At 30.9% G+C, this 21,959-nt stretch overlaps 7 protein-coding genes across 7 annotated transcripts; 4 read left to right on the top strand and 3 right to left on the bottom strand.

Annotated features, from left to right (window-relative positions):
* Window positions 1–397: 397 nt before the first annotated feature.
* On the bottom strand, window positions 398–8,824 carry FG379_000665 (large low complexity with signal peptide; the record flags this gene model as incomplete). Its single annotated transcript, XM_067326075.1, has 1 exon — window positions 398–8,824. One exon carries the CDS (start codon window positions 8,822–8,824, stop codon window positions 398–400), a length of 8,427 nt encoding a protein of 2,808 aa, XP_067182461.1.
* A 1,332-nt stretch (window positions 8,825–10,156) lies between these two features.
* Window positions 10,157–12,142, top strand: FG379_000661 (uncharacterized protein; the record flags this gene model as incomplete). The annotated part of the gene is made up of 1 exon (XM_067326071.1): window positions 10,157–12,142. The coding sequence occupies one exon, from the start codon at window positions 10,157–10,159 to the stop codon at window positions 12,140–12,142; it is 1,986 nt and encodes a 661-aa protein (XP_067182457.1).
* Window positions 12,143–12,758: 616 nt separating this feature from the next.
* On the top strand, window positions 12,759–14,141 carry FG379_000650 (uncharacterized protein; the record flags this gene model as incomplete). Its single annotated transcript, XM_067326060.1, has 1 exon — window positions 12,759–14,141. The coding sequence occupies one exon, from the start codon at window positions 12,759–12,761 to the stop codon at window positions 14,139–14,141; it is 1,383 nt and encodes a 460-aa protein (XP_067182446.1).
* A 1,191-nt stretch (window positions 14,142–15,332) lies between these two features.
* FG379_000639 (uncharacterized protein) lies at window positions 15,333–16,637 on the top strand (the record flags this gene model as incomplete). Its single annotated transcript, XM_067326049.1, has 1 exon — window positions 15,333–16,637. One exon carries the CDS (start codon window positions 15,333–15,335, stop codon window positions 16,635–16,637), a length of 1,305 nt encoding a protein of 434 aa, XP_067182435.1.
* A 613-nt stretch (window positions 16,638–17,250) lies between these two features.
* Window positions 17,251–18,732, bottom strand: FG379_000628 (uncharacterized protein; the record flags this gene model as incomplete). The annotated part of the gene is made up of 1 exon (XM_067326038.1): window positions 17,251–18,732. One exon carries the CDS (start codon window positions 18,730–18,732, stop codon window positions 17,251–17,253), a length of 1,482 nt encoding a protein of 493 aa, XP_067182424.1.
* Window positions 18,733–19,551: 819 nt separating this feature from the next.
* FG379_000617 (uncharacterized protein) lies at window positions 19,552–20,717 on the top strand (the record flags this gene model as incomplete). The annotated part of the gene is made up of 2 exons (XM_067326027.1): window positions 19,552–19,884; window positions 19,971–20,717. The coding sequence occupies 2 exons, from the start codon at window positions 19,552–19,554 to the stop codon at window positions 20,715–20,717; spliced, it is 1,080 nt and encodes a 359-aa protein (XP_067182413.1).
* Window positions 20,718–21,040: 323 nt separating this feature from the next.
* FG379_000606 (keratin-associated 10-like protein) lies at window positions 21,041–21,868 on the bottom strand (the record flags this gene model as incomplete). Its single annotated transcript, XM_067326016.1, has 1 exon — window positions 21,041–21,868. A coding segment is annotated over one exon (828 nt), but the record flags the coding sequence as incomplete, so codon positions are not given.
* Between the last annotated feature and the right edge of the window lie 91 nt (window positions 21,869–21,959).

The raw sequence follows: 21,959 nt of genomic DNA, 5'->3' as shown, positions 1-21,959 counted from the left end.
TGTAGTTGCTGTTTATTTTGACGGTAACACTAAATACATTAGCCGGTCCAAGATGAAAAAACATATCCATATTTCTCAAAAACTAAATCGTAATATCTAATCTAAGTATATTTTATATTGAGTCGTTTTATTTGTCCACATTCAAATAATCACTTGAAGTATTTAAAAACAACACAATGCATGCATGCGAATTATTTTATTTTGCATGCAAACAATGCAAATTGCATAAAAAGCAAAAATTGGTGAAGGATGTAGTACATGTTAAATTAAAAACTTTAAATATCCGAAACAAAGATGTAAACTACTATTAAAACGTTTAAATATAATTTTATAGATGCATTTAATGTGCACAATAAAATAATTAATTAAAAATTTTTTATATTGTGATTAACACTTTTCAAACATTTGCTGAGTGTTTAATAGCCTTTTTTAATGATTTTTTCATGGATCTCCTATCCGATTTTTGGGATCTTTCATTATTGTCAACAAAAATAGGTAAAATAATCATTGGAACAACAGAAGGTTGTCTAGAGGCCCTAGTAATAGCATCCAATAAATATTTTCTTGTTAATAGATCATTAACACCACGAATCTCGAATACAGGCCCCTCGTATTTCTTGGATTTGAAGTTCTTAAAACTATAAGGATTAGTGAAGAAACTTTGTATTCTTTTTATTTGTTCTCTTAAAAATTGTTTATCATTTTTGACTGTTTTATCGTTAATTAACAATATAAAACCTGGTTTTAATTTGTTCCTATAAGCTCTATTACTTAATCTACCTGGTTTATATCTTTTCTGTATTCTTTCCACTAATTTCATTGCGTTATTGTAGCCTTTGATATACAATTGTGGAAAAGACATTGGAATAACAATGACCCTGGGACCGTTTGCTTTTAAGGACCTAATGTCAAGCTCTCTCGAACTCATTAGGTATATTTTGAATATGGACTCATTTAAATCTATCAACTTCTTATTGTACCTTTCTCTAATTTTTTTATTGTTTTCATGCGTCATCTCAAATTGCATTTTGCTAAATTCCATATCAGATATCATCGGGGATATTGTATCTTCCGGTATTTTTGTATCAAAATTCTTTTCAATATTGTTTTTTTGCGCAAGTTTAAGCTGCTCTGATAAATTTTCACTACCAATTCTAATTGGAATAATCATAAACTTAGCCAGTGTTAAATCTGAACTCATTTCTAGATACTTGAGTGCAGTTCTATATACTTTCTGGGCAGCTGAATGGGTTTTAACACCACCAATTAAACAAGTACCCAATCTTGGTTTTGATGATTTATTTAACTTTTTTATACTTAAATTGTGTAACTGGAGCCCTCCTTTTATACACAAAGCCAAATCAACCAAAGGTACTATCATCATTCCATCTTTGTTATATTCCACGTTCATAACGTATTCAACGGGATAATTTTTTGAATTAAATTCTATGTTTGTAAAACTGTTTGGAAGCTTCCTATCTGAAAAGCTCTTACTTGAAATTGCTATTATAAGAACTCTCCTTGGTGAATGTTTGGGATACTTTCTAGTCACCTGATTGTACATTATCCTCTGGAATATATTCAAACCACCCATATTTGGAACATAGCTTTGCGGTGAAACCAGTGGTAGTGCTACCCAACGATGCTTGTCCATTGCCTTGTTCCAAGCTTTAAAATCGGAAAAGTTTCGGAAGAATAATCTCGCCACGTCACAAGCTAAGTTAATTTGCTTTAGAAACGACCTCGCATATATATTCTTTATTTTAGAAACTGATCTTGAAAGTTTTCTTGCATCTAGAGGTTTTGTTCTTGATACTGTATCCTCCCTCGATAAACCATCACAGTTTAACTCCTTTAATTTTATTTGACTGTTTATGTCCTTGCAATCCTCTTCCATGAGATTTAACGATTTTTCCAGTTTAATGTTGTCCTCATTTACCAAATTCTCCAAGTGATTAACATAGTCATCTGAAAGTATTTTCTTATCATAATCATCTAATGTTGTGTCTAAATATGTATAACACGTTAATCCCTTGTCATTTGGATCTTCATTCTTTAGCTCCTTCAGTTTTTCTAATGTCTTAATTGGATTTGGAATGCCATCCTTATTCATCATTGGTCTATCGATAATCAAGTTATTCAACTTTCTAACAACAGAATCATCATTATCGGCAATATCCCTTATCAATTCTTTCTTAGATGCTTCTTTATTCAATGGATCAGATACTAGACTCGATATTATCTCTTCCTTAGATCCTTTTCTTTCTAAATCCACCCCAGTAATTCCTTCTCCGAACAAATTTGATGATGAGTTTATTGAATCACCTTTTCCTATTTTTAGCTTACCTTCTTCCATATTGTCCTTTATTCCAGTTAGTCTTTGACCTATTTCATAGAGCTCTTCTTCCGAATAATGATCGGGCCTCTGAATTAGCATCATTTCTTCCTTATTTACCGGCAAGTCGTCATCCACATAAGACTTTAATATCATTGTTTTTGGCGATTTACCACCAGTTTCAACAGGAACTGGAACACTGTGCTCCCTATTTAAATAGTCGCCTAATTTCCTTTTCCTTTCCAATATCATTCTTTTATCTGAATTGTTGTTTAGATCACTATATTTTGATCTCCCGGTTATCTCTGGATAATAATTCCAATAGTGATATGATGGTATATCTGGCATCCCATAGCTATTTCTTCTTGAATTTACATAGTTTCTTATATCATCGTCATATTTCGTTGTTAATGGTGCGTATTTTAATCTTGGTGATGGATGGTGCTCTAACATTCCCAATCCTGCCTCTCCTAAATTATCATAATTATTATGGTAATAATCAACCCCCGACTCTACTGGTCTTCCTTTTACCATACTTAAAGGAGATTCTAGCACTGAAATTAAATCATTATTTCTTTTGTCCATATCTCGACCTATTAATCTATATATATCGTTTCTTGGTATTATTGTCGAAAAGTCATCATACTGAGAGTATTCACTTGTCTCTCCCTCACCAAAATCGTTATCATCATTTAAATCATCATCAAGATAGTACCTACTTTTATTTATCATAACACTTGGTGATTTCACCATTCTTCTTTGATAATTTCTGTCTGGCAATCTTAAAACACTTCCATTTCTACCCTCAAGGCTGCCATCAAACAAATGCCTTTGTTTTGGTATGCGTAAATCGTCATATATATCAGAAAGTGCCTCCCTACATCCATGAGGTCCCATGTCTCTCAATCTATCTATTTTAACCAAGGTCTCCGCAGGCAAATTTAAGCCAGAATATGAATCATTCATCTTATAAAATCCATTCTTTAAGTCTTCCATGTCCTTGTCCATTCCAGTGTTTTTTATAAAGAATTCTAGTGCTTGTGGTGTTTTGTTCCTTCTTAATAAGCGATTCACTGTCTTAATATCATCTTCATTAAGTAATGCTGGAAGTTTTCTATCCCTTTTAGATAAACGTTTACCCTTATTTCTTCCTCTTCTTGGAATTCTAAGAACATTCATTAATCTATTTAAGGCCAATTCGTCCCCGTTCTTCTTTTTCCTAAGTCGGTTTACCTCATTAATAATATTCGGTGTTAAGTATCTTCTTAATTCCTTTCTTACTGGTCTTCCCGATGACAAATCTACTCCCAAATTATCTAATAACTCCTCTAATGCTTCTTTTGGGCCTAGTACATCATTTAATTTGATTATATAACGAGAAAAAGACGGAGTCACTGGTTCCAAATCATATGGGCTACGCTCATAATAACGGTTATTTTTATTATTTTCTTTTCTCTTATTTTTTCCTCTGATCTTTTTTTCATTTCTATCTCCATTACTTCCAATGTTATCCTCCAACTCGTTTAATAAATAATCTAGTGCATTCTTTACTCCATTATCTTTAAGCATTAAATTCACTCTTCTTATTACATTTGGTGTTATACCTAATTCATTTAAAGCCTTTCTTTCGTCATTCGTTTTTTTAATATTCTTTCTTGATTTAATTTTACTCCTTTTGTTGCCTTTTCTTTTTTTCTTATCATTTTTTTTCTTAATCTCCTTCAATGTATCCTCAAACAAGGAATCCCATTCACTTATAGATAATTCTTCGTCAAATTGTGAATCCAATTCTGTTTTACCTTCCTGAGAAGAGGATGATGAATTCTCATCGCTATTATTCTGTGATTTGCCTCCTTTTTTAAATTTAATCAACTTCATTGGGTATCCATCACTAGACTTTGTGTCCTCTACAATATTCGAAAACTCGGTTTTCGATTCAGTTGCATCTTCGTTCTCTTGCGTAGTTGAAGAAACATCCGACGATTCTTTTTCTCCAACAAATAAGAAATCAACTCCAGATTCACTTCCATCAACTACTTCAGACTTTTCGATTTCTTCTTTGGAGTCGTCATCCAAGTTTATATAGTCCTTCAAATGGAGTTTTCTGACCAAATTCTTTAGTGCTTCTAAATCTCCAGATTCATCGTCCATATCTCTTCTTATACGTCTTATTTCTGATAAATCGTGATTATCCAACTTTATTTTAGCATTCAAATCAAACATATCATCCAAACTCAATTCCTTTTTTTTATTTTTTTTATTAATTTTACCTTTACTCCTTTTTCCTGTATCTATAACATTCAATATCTCACTCTCAATGGAAAGTGACTTTGAAGGATCTAAATCGTCATCGTATCCCGCAGCCATAAGCAATCTTTTACCCAATGGACTTAATTCTTCAATATCATCATCCTCTTCTCTTTCGTCAGAGTCATCATCCTTATATACAGTTTCTTCACTTTCACTAGTTTCTTGGCTAGAATAGTCTGAAGGATCATTTGTGATATCTGAAACAAAGTCGCTTTTGGAATCTTCACCTTCTAGATTCATCTTAAAATGAACTCTTTTTTGCTTTCTACCTTTCTTTCTGTTCTTTTGATTTTTCATAATTCTATTCTTATCTTTACCACCTGAGCTAATTCTTTTGTTTCTCCTACTTTTTGCCACTTTATTCCTGTTTCTCCTCTTATTTCCACCTCTTTCTATTTCTTTTATGATTAAGTCAATCGATGAGCCAGCTTCATCATCATCTTTTTTCAAAGTATCATCCCAACGTTTCCCAATACTATCATAATAATACCAAAGTGGCTTTTTGTCATCTCTTTTACCAAGTTTTGCCTTTTTCGATGAATTTCTTAGAAGTTTTAAATAATTCCAATCATCATCATTCGATCTCCTGATGTAATCAACATCGTTCATTCCATAACCTACTCTTCTTTTATTTGTTGGTCTATAAATTCCTCTGTCATCAAAAACATCTAAAATGCTATTTTCGTTTGAGTCATAATAACTCATCAAAATATCCATGGGATCCTCATGACCGAACTCATTTACTTTGTATTCCCTTATTTTCCTTTTATTTCTATCTTTATTATTCCCCGATCCTCTTCTATTTAAATTAATTCTGTCTATTAATAATGGATTTCTAGAATTAAATCCTGAATCACCATGGAGAAACTCTGTCTGTGATATAGTTAGTGGACACATATCATCTATATCATCATCACCGTATATTACTCTTCTTATTGGCTTAAAGTTATTCAATAACATGCCGTTTCTGTATTCAAATGGATGGTCCCTCTCGTTATCACTTCTTTTCCCTCCTCTCTTTATCGACCGTAATGATATTGGTAACCTACTAGTTCTATAATTTACCATTGTTTCCAAATCTAGTTCGTCTAAGTCATCACTATCCATATAGTCAGTGTTCAAATATAAGGGTTCAAGATCATATTCATAGTCACCTCCCAATTCTTGAATATCTAGTCCAAGCACTTCACCTTTATCAATTCCTCTTGGATTCACAAATACTTGTCTTGCTATAGGACGATTTTCAATTATTCCTCCTAAAGAATCTGTTTCTATCGCAAATTCCAGTTGTTTCTCACGATTTATTTGTTCATCTGTGCCAAAATACCAAATTGGTGTATCCGGGGTCGAATTTAACGTATGTCTTCTTTTTTTTCTTTCCTTCCCCATTCTTGGACGTCTTTCACTTTCATCTATATCAAGGATTCTGTTTTCCGCATCTCTAAAGAGTTCTCTGAGATAATTTATTGTCTCTCTGTCCCAACCTGAATTTAAGTGTTCATCATAAACTAGATTATACATATTCTTTATATCTCCATCCATAAATCCCACTTCTTCTCTTAATCCTCTGCCTTTTGCTACCCTTCCACCTTTTCTTCGAGGTTCTAGATATCTATATATATCGGTGAAATATCTGTCCAAATTTTGGTCATCTGGAATTTCAGAAAAATACCACCTTCCTCCTGGATGTTTTGAATCATCACTTACTTTAGAACCAACTGATCTTGGAATAAATTCATTTAGTACCTGAATAGGGAGTATAATATCGTCATCAAATCTTAAAGAGTTGCCTAGTTTTTCTCTCAACCACGGATACGTATATATTAACCTCTCTGCAAATTCTGGGTCATTATATTGTGCATCCCTAATTAAATTAATTGCATCATCCATATCTAACGACTCTATCCATGAATATTTGTCCTCTGGATAAGCTCTTCCAAATTTTCCCCTTATTTGTGAATCTTTCCAATAGAAGGGATTTTCATTTCTCGCTGACTGTAAGTTTTCTACATTGAAATTATTTATTAAATCGTCACCCTGATATATGAATTCTGGGTGATACATTAGTATTTGCCTTTCTGGAAGTCTAAATTCCTTGTCTATCTTCCTCTCAGGATATAAATTTCCAACTAAAATTGAATGCTCTATATCCTCAGGATACTCACTACTGAATACTCCTTTATTCTTTAAATCTGTAAATTTTGGGTCAAATACATAATATGAGCCCATATCATCAACATCTTTTGTTTCTCTATCTAGAAAACCTCTCAATGATTCCTCCTCTCCCCACTCACCAAGGAGTCTTATTTCATCTCCCCAATCTCCGTGAATTTTATCTTCATCCCAAAATGTTCCACTAGCTATTTCCTCTTTCCATTTTTTCTTAAGCCTATTCCTTTCTTTTGGGTCTAATTCTTCCCATCTGTATATACCTTTTGGTAATTTTAATAAAAACTCTAATGGAATATTTCCTTTTTCTTTTACTGATAATATTGGCATTTTTCGTCTATTCTTGTATAAAAGCATTAAATCTACAGGGTCAATTAAGTCTTCAAAGTTATTTTTTGGTATTTTACCATTGTTTATTGATTCTAACAATACATCCCTTAATCTCAGTATATTATCTCTTTTCTTATTTGGATACTTTGATAGAATTCTATCTCCGACTGTAATCATATATGGTTCTCCATTAATTTTTCTAATTCTATCATATCCTCTTCTTCTCCCTCTATTTATATATCTGACATAATCAGGATCTCTTTTTGCTTTAACTCTTCTCTTTCCTTTTCTGGGTCGAGATTCAATCATGTCGTATTCATCCAATAAATCATCATCTATTCTATCTTTTGTATATCTTTTCCTTCTTCCTTTGAACTCGAATTCATCATCAGAAATATCATTATTGTTCACAGCTTTTCTTCTTCTAGATCTGTTTATTAAATCACCTTCATCACCATATTCACCCCCTTTACTACCTTTATCTCTCATATTCTTGTCGATCCATGCTTCACTTTCATCATCGATGAGAGTTTCCCAGTCCCTTGGAAGATCTTTTCTGTTTATTCTCTTTTTAATTTTAACCTTATTCTTCTTACCATCTTTTCTATGTTTTTTCCTCTTGTTATCTACTTCTGAAATATAATCATATTCAGTACCTTCTTCAGAATTATTTTCAATATATTTCTCAGAATATCCATCACCTGATTTTGTTCTTTCACTCTCATACACATACTTATCACTATATTCCGAGTCCGGTCCCTCACTTTTATAGATAACTGATTCTTGATTAAAGTCGCCCTCGCTTTCATTTATGTATCTTGTTTCTTTAATATGTTTTGATTTATCATTGTCCCCTGTTTTATCTGAAAAACTCTCACTACCATCACCTCCAATAATATACTGAGTATCATAATTGCCATCACTCATTTTGTCTTTCTCATCTCTCAATATATAACTCATTCCGTTATCTGTATCTCCTGACTCACTTAAATACTGAATGCCATAATCACCCATTTCCTCTTTATTTTCCACATCTTTAACAATCTCCTCATAACTATAATTTTCAGTAGGAGGGTCACTGAATTCATCAAGAGCTTCAAAACCCATATTTGATGGGCCAAAACCTTCTGATTGACCTTGATATTCATATTCTGTTCCACCCTCGCTTTCCTCATGGCTTTTCAATACTTCGGTTTCATCCTCTGAGGGAGCAACGTCTGAAAAATCATTCTCCACTTGTGGCTCTTGTTCTTTTATATTTTCTTCAACTTTCATGTCCTTATTAATTGTGGCTGGGATTTTTCCTTTTATTTGAGGTAACACCATCTCTGGAAATTTGTAATCTGCTGGAGTTTGTGCTATTGCGGGTGGTTCAGTAAACTTTGACTCTTCGCTTTTATCTGTATCTTGAGGTTCTGAGAATTCATCTGAAATTAATTTATTATCTTTATAATTCATATCAGGAGTGACTACTCTATAATGTCTCCAATTATCATCACCATCATAATAACTCTCCAACATTTGGTTCGTGTCTTGCACACCTTTGTCATATGTCCTTCCGAGACCCTCAGATGACTTTCTCGTAGTTATTCCTGGTCTTACAATCAAATTGTTACTTTCTACATTGTTGAACAAATACAGCAGCAGCAACAAGCTGCTGTATTTTGGAACTAATTTCATAATAACTTATTTCTCTTTTATTTATATTAAAATCAATATTATTGATACGGTTTTTATTTTCCTATATATGACTCTTACTTGTGTTCTGAAACCTTTGTTTATACTTGATAGATGTAGCACATTCATTAAAAAATGTTAAACATAATGTCTTTATTTCTCTGTTTATCAAATAATATATATTTATTTTTCATATGAATATTTATCTACTTTAGATATAACGCCAATAAATGTATATTTAGTGCACTTTACAAATATTCTTGAATAAATATTTTCTTGCACTTATCGTTATTCTCAACTTACGTCAAGTATTACTTCCACTATAATTCATACTCAATATACTCTTGAATCCTGTTTAGTTTATATTGAGTTTTTGCATTGTGTGTTGTGTACTCCGTGTGTTAAAGTAATTACACACTCTTATTAACATTCAAATTTTTTTAACTTATATCATTCTTTTGTTTTTTCTTTCAAATAGTTATTTTATTATTAATTTTGTTGTCTATTTGTGAAGTCTTGCTAACTTAAGCAATTTTTTATTACTCATCCATTTTCCTACACATTAAAGTCTTGTTAAATCTTTTTTTTAATAGTAAATATTCCCATTTTTCCTTGATGTGTTGTTTTCTCCTAACTCACAAACCAAAGAATATTTTTATAATAATCATTTAATATATCTTAATTGCATATAAAATTATATTAAACAATGACCACCTTTTATCTGCTCCTCAACTGTCAAAATAAACAAAACTGCATGCATTTTTGTATTTTGCATGTGCGCACTTTTATTTTTGACTAAGAAAATGAAAACATTTTATAAAAGCGAAATATTTATTTGCTTTCATTCTTTTTTTCTCTCATCTCTCTTTCTAATAACCAAAAGCAGCATCATTTAAATTTACGTCGTTTGAAGTCACCTAATGATTGGTTGAGTGAGTAAACATATAAATTTGATAATATTCTCAAATGTGCAAATACATCAGGTACTATTGCACCAGTTCCCACCATTTAGTTTTTTTTAATTCCACTATTTACTTTTATCTCAATTTGGTGCACCAAAATTTTTTTAGTTTGCAGACCCACAAAATCCAGCTACAATCCTTGCCGCCAAAAGAAATTAATAATATTAATTTTAAGATTTAGTTAAAGAGAAAAAAAATTGTGAGCAGTATAAGTTATTGTCAACAAAATTAATAACTGTGATTTATGAGTGATGATTAAGTTTTCAACTGCAACTCGTGATAAGTTTTGTCCATAACCTATTTTTACTGGAAATCGAATGCAATTTGATGAGTGAAGGAATCTAAATATTAAATATTGGTGAAATAACCAAAAATGGAGATCAAATGTGGAAATTACATTAAATTTCTCCTGATTGTCTGTTTTATGGTCGTTGAGTATCAATTTGTATTTATAAATTGCACGGAAAAGCTAGGGGGTGATAATGATCAAGAAAGTGTTAATTCCAATAACTATCCAGTAAAAGAGGGTGAAGTAGAATTTATTAGCTTTAATAAGATCTGGAATACACTTGGAGACAGTAAAAATAAATACGATTCACTTTCTTCCGACGAAGACACTAAAAGATACAGACAAAAAAGAGTGGATTCAAATCAAACCAGTTCAATTGAATCAAGCCCTGAATCCCATTCCGAGTTGGAGGTAAGTACGAAACCCGAAGACAAAACATACATTGAATCAAAAGAACATGACTTTAAAACAGACACTGATCATGAAACTCATACAAAAGGCGGAGACGAAGTTAAGACAAGTACAGGTTCAGAAAAATATCGATTTTCCGGAGTTGAGACTTCAAGTGGAGGCGGCGAAGATAATGGTACAGATAAAAGCTCGAACAAAGAATCAGACAGTGAAACTAGTTCAGAAGAAAGCAAAATTCCAGTTGGAATCGATAAATTTTCTCGATCTAGAGAAGGAATAGAACAAGTAGACCAGGTGTTACATATGTTACACAAGCGAGCTGGAAAAGAAGTCAAAAGACTAAACAAAGAGAGAATGGAAAGAAGAGAAGAAATATTAAAGGATCAGGAATTTATGATGAATAGATTGGAGTCTATTATTAGTTCGCTACAGAAGAATCCGCCTGTAGAAAAGAAAACAATTGAAGCTGTGTTAAAGAATCAATATATATCTGAAATTGATGAGTTTCCAACAATGATTACTAATGATTATTATAAAGAAGTATTAGAGAAACAGCATAAGTCATTTGAGAAGAAAGGTCATGAAGAGGATCTTTTAAAATTAACAACTGAACTTCAGCAGATTGCAAATATGAAAAAATTATTTAAACCACCACTAGGTAAGATTGATACTACTCTTTTTTACGAAGGAAAAATGGGACCGAAAGATGAAGGTTTTGCAATAGGTAGTAAATTTAGTAGTAAAGGCACTCAACATGATCCACTTTATACAACAGAACTTGGTGATATCGGGACTTCGACAAAAAGCACAGAAACGGAATTTTTATCCGATCATGACGAAACGAAACATAGTAATCAAGCTGAAAGTGAAAAACACGAAAAAAGGACACATAGTAGTAAGGATTTTGAAATGGAACAAGAGGACGATGTAAAATATGAACAAGGTCAACATATTCCAAAAAAAGTTGATTTGAAAACAAGTTATCGAGATAATCCAAAATTAGCATTAGGTTCAGAATTAGTAAATTTGTTTGAAAGTGCGGATGTAGAAGGTGAAAAAATTGAGAAAAAGAGCAGTTCATTTGGAAGACTAACTCCGGTTCAAGTAACCACTCCGAAACTTGAGGACTTGAACTTTCCAGGTACTCACGAAACGAGAAGTATGCTAAAGAAGGGGTCACCATCTATTGGAAGAATAGGAAGGAGCAGAGAGTTTGTTTCTAATTCATCTTTAGGTTCAAGCAAGCCAATGGCTGTGAAACCCAAAGCAACTGTTGGAAGATTGAAATCACCCTCAAGAGCAACTACTAATGATAAAATGCGAGTTAGAGATTCTCCTGAAAGCACAGAAGAATATGACATTGATGCTGCAAAAGAATTTATTATATCAAAAAAGGCAGATGCAAGACCCTCATTTCATGCTCCTTTTGAACCTAAATCAGAATTCCCATTGAAAAAAGCATACACGGAAACTAAATTTGTGGGAGATGAAGGTGAGCAAGAGGAATCTGCAAAAACAAGCAAAAGAAACCAAAGAATGTATAGAAATTTTACACGATTTAGAACACCAATTTCCCATGAAGTGTTAGAACCACCAGTTGTAGAAGTCCCCAAAAAAAAAGATGAAAAAATAAAGAGGGTTATTAGGAGGAAAACATAAATAGAAAATGCAAGTGATATAATTTACTGAGTGACTAGGTATAATTCGTATATATTTACATCCATTTTCTTCTTTATTTCCTCCCTTTATCAATTTCAAGTGTGCCAAAGTATCAATATTTCGGCGGCAAGATATATTTTAAACAAATAAAAAGTAAGTCGTAGCTTTTATATATTTTTTAAAGAATACACAACAGTGTAACAGTTAACAGGACAGGGCAATCGAAATACAGATGTTAATAACATATGTTTTGGCCAATTTGATCATTTTTTAGGGTTGTGTGGAACATAATTTGATTATGTTTTAATATATATTTTATGAGCAAAAAAAAGGGTGTAAATTACATTAGTGTCACTCACCCAAATACATAAAATCACATAAAGGGTACAAATACAATAAAAAAGTAAATTTTTATATACATATATTATTTTAATATTTAATCGAGAGGGATTTAGAGGATAGTAGGAGCAATTTGTGGTTCATTAGTAAGCAAATAGTTCAATAAATATAATATTATATATATAGTTGAATATATGATAAGGAGAAATAATTGGTTAATACAGAAACTTTAAAGATATTTTTTAAAAGCATTTATTGAACTTATAATACATGAACAATGAGAATAGCATTGTTATTTATCCGATTATTTTTATTTTGTTCATTAACAATAATATGTGCGAAAGATTGTGGTGTAACTGCAATAAGGGCAAGCAGTGAAGATGCATCATCTCGTGAAGTTAATGAAACCATGATTGAGGAGGATTCCGAGCCACTGTATGAAAACTCAAAAACTGAGTCTACTGCAGATTTAATTTCAGCAAATGCTACAGAAGTACCTCCTGAGAACTATACAATTTCAAGTATGCTAGAGTCTGAAAAAGATGTCAAATCAGAAATGATTGAAACAGAATCTGATTCAGACGCAGAGGCTGAATCGAAGTACGACAAACCAGAAGCAAAGGCCATGGCAGATATCAACGAGGGTACTTATGAAACAAGAAATGAGGAAAAATCAGCTATTCTGGATGAGAAGTCAACTCAGACTGATGAACTGCAAATAAACAACAAAGGAAGAGACAAAATAAAGGAGGAGGATGAGTTACACGAATTAAAGATATTAGAAGAGTTTAAACAAGGAGAAATGATGGAAAAAGGATCAGTAAACCACCACAGTCTAAGTGGGAGTAAAAAATCGATTGACGTGAATAATAATGAGGAAGACGAGAGTAAATATAATATATTGAGTGAGACGATTGATGATGACAGATCCAAAGCAAGTGTGAATATTACAGGAGAAAATGAGTATTCAATAGGTATATCAAGTATAAATCAGTTGGTAAACACGATAATAAAACCATTTTCAAGTGATGAGAAGCAATTTCAAATAGAAATGAAAGAGGAAACCGAAAATGAAAGTGATATGGATGATAATAAGCAAGAAAAGTCTGTAATAATGACATTTGACCTATCTACTAATATACTTTCAAATAAAATACCACTAATATCAGAATCAGACTTAGTAATAACCAGATATACGGGAATAACACCACAAAATATAAAAATAACTATTTTAGATCCAACTGTAAATTTAGAGAATTCACAAGTAAGGTTGACAGAAATATCAAAATTTGATTCAATAGAAAGCAAATTGGGTAAAAAGGCTCAATCTAAGTCTGACACGATTTCATTGGGTGCAATTTCCTCTCAAATTCCAGTAATATTGCAACAATTTAATACAAGCAATTTTAGGATACTGTTAGAGCCAGGTGACACTGGAACGCAGTTTGGTATATTGTCAAATTTAGATCAAGTTGGACCAATACTTAAGATTGGACTTAAACAAACAATCGAGTCAAATTCAACATGGATGTACACTATTACTGGAGTTGCTATTATTTTCGTCATTATTGGTGTTTCTATTGCTCTTTACTTCCAAAACAAGAATAAAGAATCATCTCAAAAAATTGAGAATGTGCCTCTTCTAGGTAACAAAGTCTAGGGACAAAGTACTTTAAAAATTGTTCTATATTAATGTTTAGGAATCCATTTGCCGTTTTTAGATTTCATTTATTCCCCATATTGATGGATTTATCCGGAGAATAAACAAATAGGCAAAATATTATCCATAAACAACATTTTGAAAAGTTTATTTGTTTTTAAATGTTTTCCTTGTTTGTGTAAATGTTTGCACTTCTAATTAAAAACGCCTTATGCAACATTTTGTATTAAATTCAAAAAATACGATTTACTCGCAGAATTTTGTCTTCTATACTGGAGAATGTATAAATCGCACACTCTGTTCTATGTTCTATCTCTCATTTTTCGTACTCCCCATCCTTAGTCTACTCTGTACATTCTTCATTCTCACTATTACTCCCCAATTAACAAGTGCGTCTTTTTCCATTCCCACTACGTTCGGTGTTCATGTCCTTATAAGTGGTCTATCTTTCTAAGTCAAGTTATTATACAACATTTTATGCCCTGATATAGAAATACTTACCTACTTACATTTAACGAGTAGCTGTTTGACCACTTTTACACCTTCGGCACTGCGCGGGCAATAAATTATATTGGCGCTTAGGCCTCTTCCCATGCAAATTTAGCATAAATAATGGGATAATAATAGAATCTTATGTAGGCGGCAATACTATTTTTCGAGGATTAGTAATGCATTTAAAAAAGGTGGTAATGGGAATGAATAGTTGAAGCAGAATATTTATGAGTTAGACAATAAAACACATAAATAGCTGACGTGTTCCAGAGGGCATAATTCTGACGGGAGGCCGTTAATTTTGCGAGTTCCTTTTGTTTGTTTAAAACACGTCAGATTACTTACTTATAGGCATAGTAATAATAAAAGAAAGTAATTGGTCTCAGACTTTTTTTGGAAAAAAATAAATAAATTAGTTGGTTCCTGGTGAGCTTATTATTTACATCGTTTTTTTCTGTGGAATTTGACTTATTTTCAGTGAAAATACCCAAAGTCGGTTGTTTAGAGTTGAATTTAAACGCAAACGTACAGCACTATTATATGCATGTTTACATCATTCAGATTGGGTCGTCGAGTATATATTTTTAGTCAACTTTAAAACGTACGATATCGTATTTATGTATTAATGTATATATGTTTACATTATTTACGTATTATTAGTTGGTTTTATCATAAAATTTGTCCCAAAAATAGAAAATAATGACAAAAAAATTTAAATTGGTGTTATTAGCATTATTTTCATTCAACGTTTTGTTAAATGAGAGAGACTTGAGGTATATTTTTGTCGAATCTTTAGGAAATAACAATATAAAACAACCTGGAATAGGAATCAATGATCCAAGTTCTGAACCAGATTCTAATTTGGATCGTTCTAAAAGACTAAGAGATGGATTATTCGAACCATGTAAAGTGTGGACAATACACAATGATAAAATAGATACTATTGATTATAATGGTAACTTGACCAATGGTAAAATACCAATAATAGGGCTTGATTCATTTGGAGAATCGGATGAAATTATATCTGAATCAATACTTAGCGAGAAAGATAGTGGCATAGATCTTTATAAGCCGTATGAGGGTGTGTTAGTCGAGTATAATTTAACGAGTTTCTCTAGATTTATATCGAGAATAGTTGAAGTGGAAATAGAAATGCATCTTAAATTTGATGAGAATATTATGAAAACCAGAACTAGAGATAAATTTGCATTTTTTACACTGAAGAATATAAGAGGGAAAAGTGGAGGGTCACCGATGTCGTTTTCAGAAAATATCCAGAGTGAGATTAATTATGAGAATGATACAATAAATGAGGACTTAGACTCGTCTTTGCTTTCAAGTAGGCAATACCAAAGCATAAGCTTTTTGTTAGTGGCAGGTTACTTTAAAGATAATGATGAACTTTTAACTGGAACTAGAGGTACGGGTAAAAGTGGCGTTGCAAGGAGAATAGCTAATAAATATAAGGGAATTAAGAGTCGAGACATAAGACAGTTTGTTCCAGTTTTTAGAGATAATGTTACCCTCTCTAGACAGAATGCAAATCAGTACTATGCTAGATACGGTATTACTACATTTAAGGATAAACTAACTTGTGAACACGGTTCTAAAGAAAATGTTGATCGAGATGGTAATACTAGTATAAATAAAATTAGTAGTATTTATAGAGACAGTAACATATACATTAATGATAATAAAATAAATATAGATCAACACAAACTATCGTTTATGTATTTGCCACATAATGACACAAAGTTATACTTTTCAAGCAATTCACAAGGAAATATAGTTTTGCCAAAGTTACACATAAAAGCGATTCAAACTCACCAGGAAGCAAGTGATGATCCTGTAAATGATAATGATTCATCAGAAGAGGAAAAATCAAGAAGTAAAAAAATCATGATTGTCACGCTACTACTTATAACTATGTTCTCATCTTTCATAATACTCTTTTACATTATTATTTCTTGGTATCTAAGGGAAATGCAAAACAAGCATCCCTGACAATGTAAAAGTTGTATATGAAATATATCTTAAAAGGTTTGCAAAATATACTGATAATCTAGTTTATTTGTAATTCATTAGGTAACTATGCATTTTTAATGTACTAGGATCTTTGTAAATAGCAGCATATTAATTCGCTTTTTTTTTATTTAACCCTATTTACTTCATCACATCCTGATAATAGTTGTTCAGATAACATTTAATAACACATTATAGATTCATTTCAAATACTAATGCAATGTTAAATGCATGATGCTCGCTTCAAAGTAAAATAGTAATCATATTACCCATCCCTGTTCCTTTCCAAATATAAATTCGTAATAGGATCTGTTTCTGAAAGTGATAAATCATTTCTGCAATTTGGAAACTCTTTATTAGTGTTTAGATCTATTTCAGACAAGTCTTTCGGAATAATTCTTAAAATATAGACGTCTTTTTCTACCAAATTCTGGTTATCAACTAGCAATTGCACAGTTCCCTGTACATTGTTTGTTTCAACAATAATTTTGGTTTTACTATCTTTACATCTTACTAGGTATAATACCTGACAAATAAATATTTTAGAAGCAATAATTTATTTTGTGATTTTTTTCTAAAAAAAAGTTATTTATTTTCAACTTACCTCGTCTCTAAGCATAAAATTGTCTTTTAAAATTGGATATTCGACTTTTCCTATGCATGGCATTTTAACTAGAATTGGCTCATCATCAAATTTGTGTATATTTTTTTCATATTTTTTTCCATAATTTACTTCAAGCTTCATTAAACCAATCAAGTAACCAATAGGTATTGTTCTTGTACTCAATTTATTAGTTGAATCTAACTCCAATTCATCTCCATTGCTTAGATAACCACCAGGAAACCCCTGAGATTTTATAGACTCTATTAGTCCCATAATTCTTTTGTCCTCTTCATTCACGAACTCTGTATAACCCCTTCCAGGTGAGATTAACTGTCTAATTTTAGTCTCTCCATGACATCTAAACTCTAATATTCTTTCTCCTTTCGTAAAAATATGCTTTTGCTTCTTATCCCAGGCTATCGTTCCTTCACAAGGCATAAATATTGGTATTATTGTTAAATCCTCCTCAAATATTGGAGGGTTGTAATACTCAACTATTTTCATTAATACGTCCCCTCTGTTGACATTATATCTTTTCTTTAAGTCTATAATTGTGTTTTTATTCACTGAATTTTTCTCTTTTCTAAATACATAACCATTATTTTTTTCATGACTCATTTCCTTGTAAACACATTCATTCTCTTTAAAATTCCTTACTCCGTATCTACCATTTAAGAATTCTGTTACCCTTCCCCCAAATTTACTATATCTTTCTCTGACTCCACCAGAATCACAGTAAACAATGTATAAAGACACATTTTCTTCGTATTGAGTCGAGTTGTCAAGTGCTAAATTAAATTGAACTTGCCCATCACAAGGAGAAACCAAAGTTCCCCATATATAATTACTATTATGAGAAAAGTCTGATTTAGTTCCACTATTATCCACAGACTTAATATCTGTTTCGTTTCTATCTAATATTCTCCCAAAATCGTTTATTTCGACCTTAATTTGTTTTCCTACCATTCCATCTAGTACTATTCCAGTTAATCCTTGTCTTAATTGCGATACATTGTACAATAATGGCGTTGAATAGTCTACATATAATTTTTCAGTACCGTTTATTTCCTCTTTTTTTCCACTGTCTAAAAATTTACCAAACTTTAAAGTATCTGAACTAGTTGGCAGAAGAAATTCTGACAAAAATATACTATCATCTGTGATATTGTCTACTGAAAACTTTTCACCTTTATTCCATATTTTGTTAATCTCTTTTTGTGCCACTAAATTCTTATAGTACCAATATAACTGTCTTTTTACATATGGGGATATACTATCTTGACAACCTAACTTTGGTTTTCTTTCTTCATATGGTTTTAATCTGTTCCTTTGTCTCTTCACTGCTTCTATTATACTTCCTGTAACAGAACAATATGATTCTCTTATACTAATGGTAAATAACGTCAGAAATAGAAGTATACACAACACTCTAACTTTTCTACAGCTTTTACTTATTATGACTTCAAGTGACATTCTGACTTTCTTTGTTCTAAAAACTAACGTTCCTTTGGTTCTTTTCGACGTCAAACTATCATTATTTTTTTAGATCATGTCTGTTTTTCATTAAAAAACTTTTGATCCAAAAACTGTTGTCTCAAATTATTATGCTACTTGACAAAAAACATTCTTTTTTTCCTTATGAAAAAAAGGTACCAGCATAATATTTGTATGTAATATGTAAATAAATTTAAGATAACTTATATATCTGGAACTAGGGATCTAATTTATCACTTTGAATACAATTAAAGACCCAGTTATAATTTAAATTATATGTATTGCTTTATTTTTGATATCTTTTTATTTTTTTACGTATATTAGATATACAAGCAAACTTTACATATTCCGGTTTATCTTTAAAAAAATCAAGTTACCATTAGCTATTTTGCCGCTGCATTTCTCTCGGTTATTTTGCATTAATGAATGATTAAATAAAAAATCTTTTTTATTTAATATTTTTGAAATACCTTATTTACAGATATAATTTATAGTTTAATGTTAAACCATATCTAAAGAATTACGTTTTTGTCCTTTTTTTGGCAAGTTTACAAGATTTATTGACACATTTAACCGATACCCATATATATTCATTTACAAGGAAATGTGATTTACTGGAAATTATCCTGTATTTTATAAAATTATAATTACAAATTCAATGTCTATTTCTCAATTCCAGTTTTTAATTATTTTCTGTTTTAAATGATCTTGAGTTTCACATCACTTCATTTGCAGTTACTTTAAATATATTTAAAGATAATAAACAAATAGATTTATAAATATACGCTTAGTACCTAAATGCTTAAATTAGTGAAGTCATTTTTAATATGTTTACTCTTCATAATATCGATTAAAATTTTGGTATTATGTAATAACAGTGATATATCGCAGGAGCAACTTATAATGGAGCTTTCAAAACCTTTATTACTTGACTATTTAGGATTGAACAAGCCTCCTGACTTCAGCAATTTAAAATTAAATTCAGATATTCAGGTTTATGACACAATTTTGAACAATACAATACTTGGGAGACTACTTGTCACTTATATTGTTATGGAATATATCGAATATTGTGGGTTTAAATATAAATATAATAAAGTGGCGTTTCCCATGTTAGTTAAAAGAAAAGAGGTGAGTTAAATTTAAATTTCCCTTTTTCAATAAAATAACTAATTGAAAAACACTTCTTTGTCCTTTTATTTTTTGTCCATAAATAGATTATAGGCTCATTGATATGTAAATATAAAGAGATTAAAGGTGAATTTCCGGTATTTTCATTTTGTTTTGGTGAAATACAAATAGCTTATCCATTTTATCCAAGTAACTATATATCTTTAAAAAAAAATGATATTTTTTTAATTCAAAATTGCATTGTTAAATATCCTGATTATAATGGAATACCATATAAATATCCAAAAATACCGGAAAATCAACTAAATATATTTAATAGCACTATATTTGATTCAAAACTTATCTCAAACTTTACTTCAAACTCCACTCAAGCTAATATATATAATAACAATACGAACAATCAAAAAGATCTCAACTACCTTAATCCATTCATTGATAATGGAACAGTGATTAATTATCATCTTAAGAAAAAACATTTCGATTCAGAATGTATAATAAGCAGATTATATTCTGGGAAAACATTTGAGGTTATTGGATTTTCTATTATAGGAACAATTACTTGTCAAACTAAAATTTACAATAAAAATTCTACAACTCAAAATAATTATCAAAGAGTAATAAATAGAGATGTTATAAGATCCTTATGTACTGGAATTGCTACATTCAATCCCATTAGTTCAAATTATAATTTTGGACTTTTTAAATTCAACTATAATAAGCCTTTTTTATCCATAAATTGTACAAGTATTCCGGTAGGAATGCTTGGTTATAAAGTACTATATCCAGATCAAGCTATTAAAGACATTATATTCTCAATGAAAAACCGAGATTAGGATGAAACAAAACAAAATACATCCTATTTTGTCATTTTTTCTTTGTTTTACTTTCTTTTAGAAAGTGAAAAATGAAACCCCTTATTTTAGAACATTAATATCTGTTTCATAGTATACTTATGGTTAATTAAATAACGTTTTTTTGAAACTTTATTTTTTCTTAATAAAAACCATTTGTTTTCATCTACATTCACTTTCATATAGCACTTTAACATCATATATATTTATATGTATTCTAATTATTATTATATCTTTGTAACATAGCTTAAAATTAGTTGAAAAAAGGAAGTTAGATTTAGATTATTGTTATCCATTATTATATTTCAATTTTCACTATTTTCATTATCACTTATTATACCTATTGATTTAGTTAAGCTACTTTTTCCTATAAACAGATCTACTATTTCATCATTTACTTCCCTAGTTAATTTTTTATTATCTCCATTTTTCCAAAATAAAACTTTATTCTCAATGTTTTGCATTCCCATTGTAAATATTTGTGGTTCTTTTAATTTAATTATACTATTTATTATTTCTTTGTCTATATTTTTATCTTCCTGGTAATAGCAGGTGTTATTAATTGCTATATTATTAATATATGATTCATATTGTTGGTGTTTTATATTCAAAGCTGATTTGGATATAGATTCCAATCTTCCCTCTGATATTTCTAATTCTGGTCTTTTTATTGTTGGTATTAATTTTGATTCTAACTCGGATTTTTTTCTGTTTTGAATCGATTTTAATCTTGATTTATACCTTTCTCCTGACAATTCCATCGCTCTATATCCTTCTTTATACCTCTTCTTAAATGGTTTTACTTTTCTAGATTCATCTCTGGATGGTTCTACCTTCGTATATTCATCTCTGGATGGTTCTACCTTCGTATATTCATCTCTGGATGGTTCTACCTTCGTATATTCATCTCTGGATGGTTCTACCTTCGTATATTCATCTCTGGATGGTTCTACTTTCATAGATTCATCTCTGGATAATTCAGTTTCTCTATACCTCTCTCTGGATGGTTCTACCTTCATAGATTCGTCTCTAGATGATTCAGTTTCTCTATACCCCTCTCTGGATGGTTCTACTTTCGTATATTCATCTCCAGATGATTCAATTTCTCTATACCTCCCTCTGGATGGTTCTACCTTTATAGATTCATCTCTAGATGATTCAGTTTCTCTATACCTCCCTCTGGATGATTTTACTTTTCTAGATTTATTTCTGGACAGTTTTACT

The sequence above is a fragment of the Cryptosporidium bovis genome (assembly GCF_009768925.1).
Source record: "Cryptosporidium bovis isolate 45015 chromosome Unknown contig_14, whole genome shotgun sequence".
Lineage (NCBI taxonomy): Eukaryota > Apicomplexa > Conoidasida > Eucoccidiorida > Cryptosporidiidae > Cryptosporidium > Cryptosporidium bovis.
Note: the sequence above shows the minus strand (reverse complement) of the source record. Positions and strands in the feature narration are given on the sequence as shown.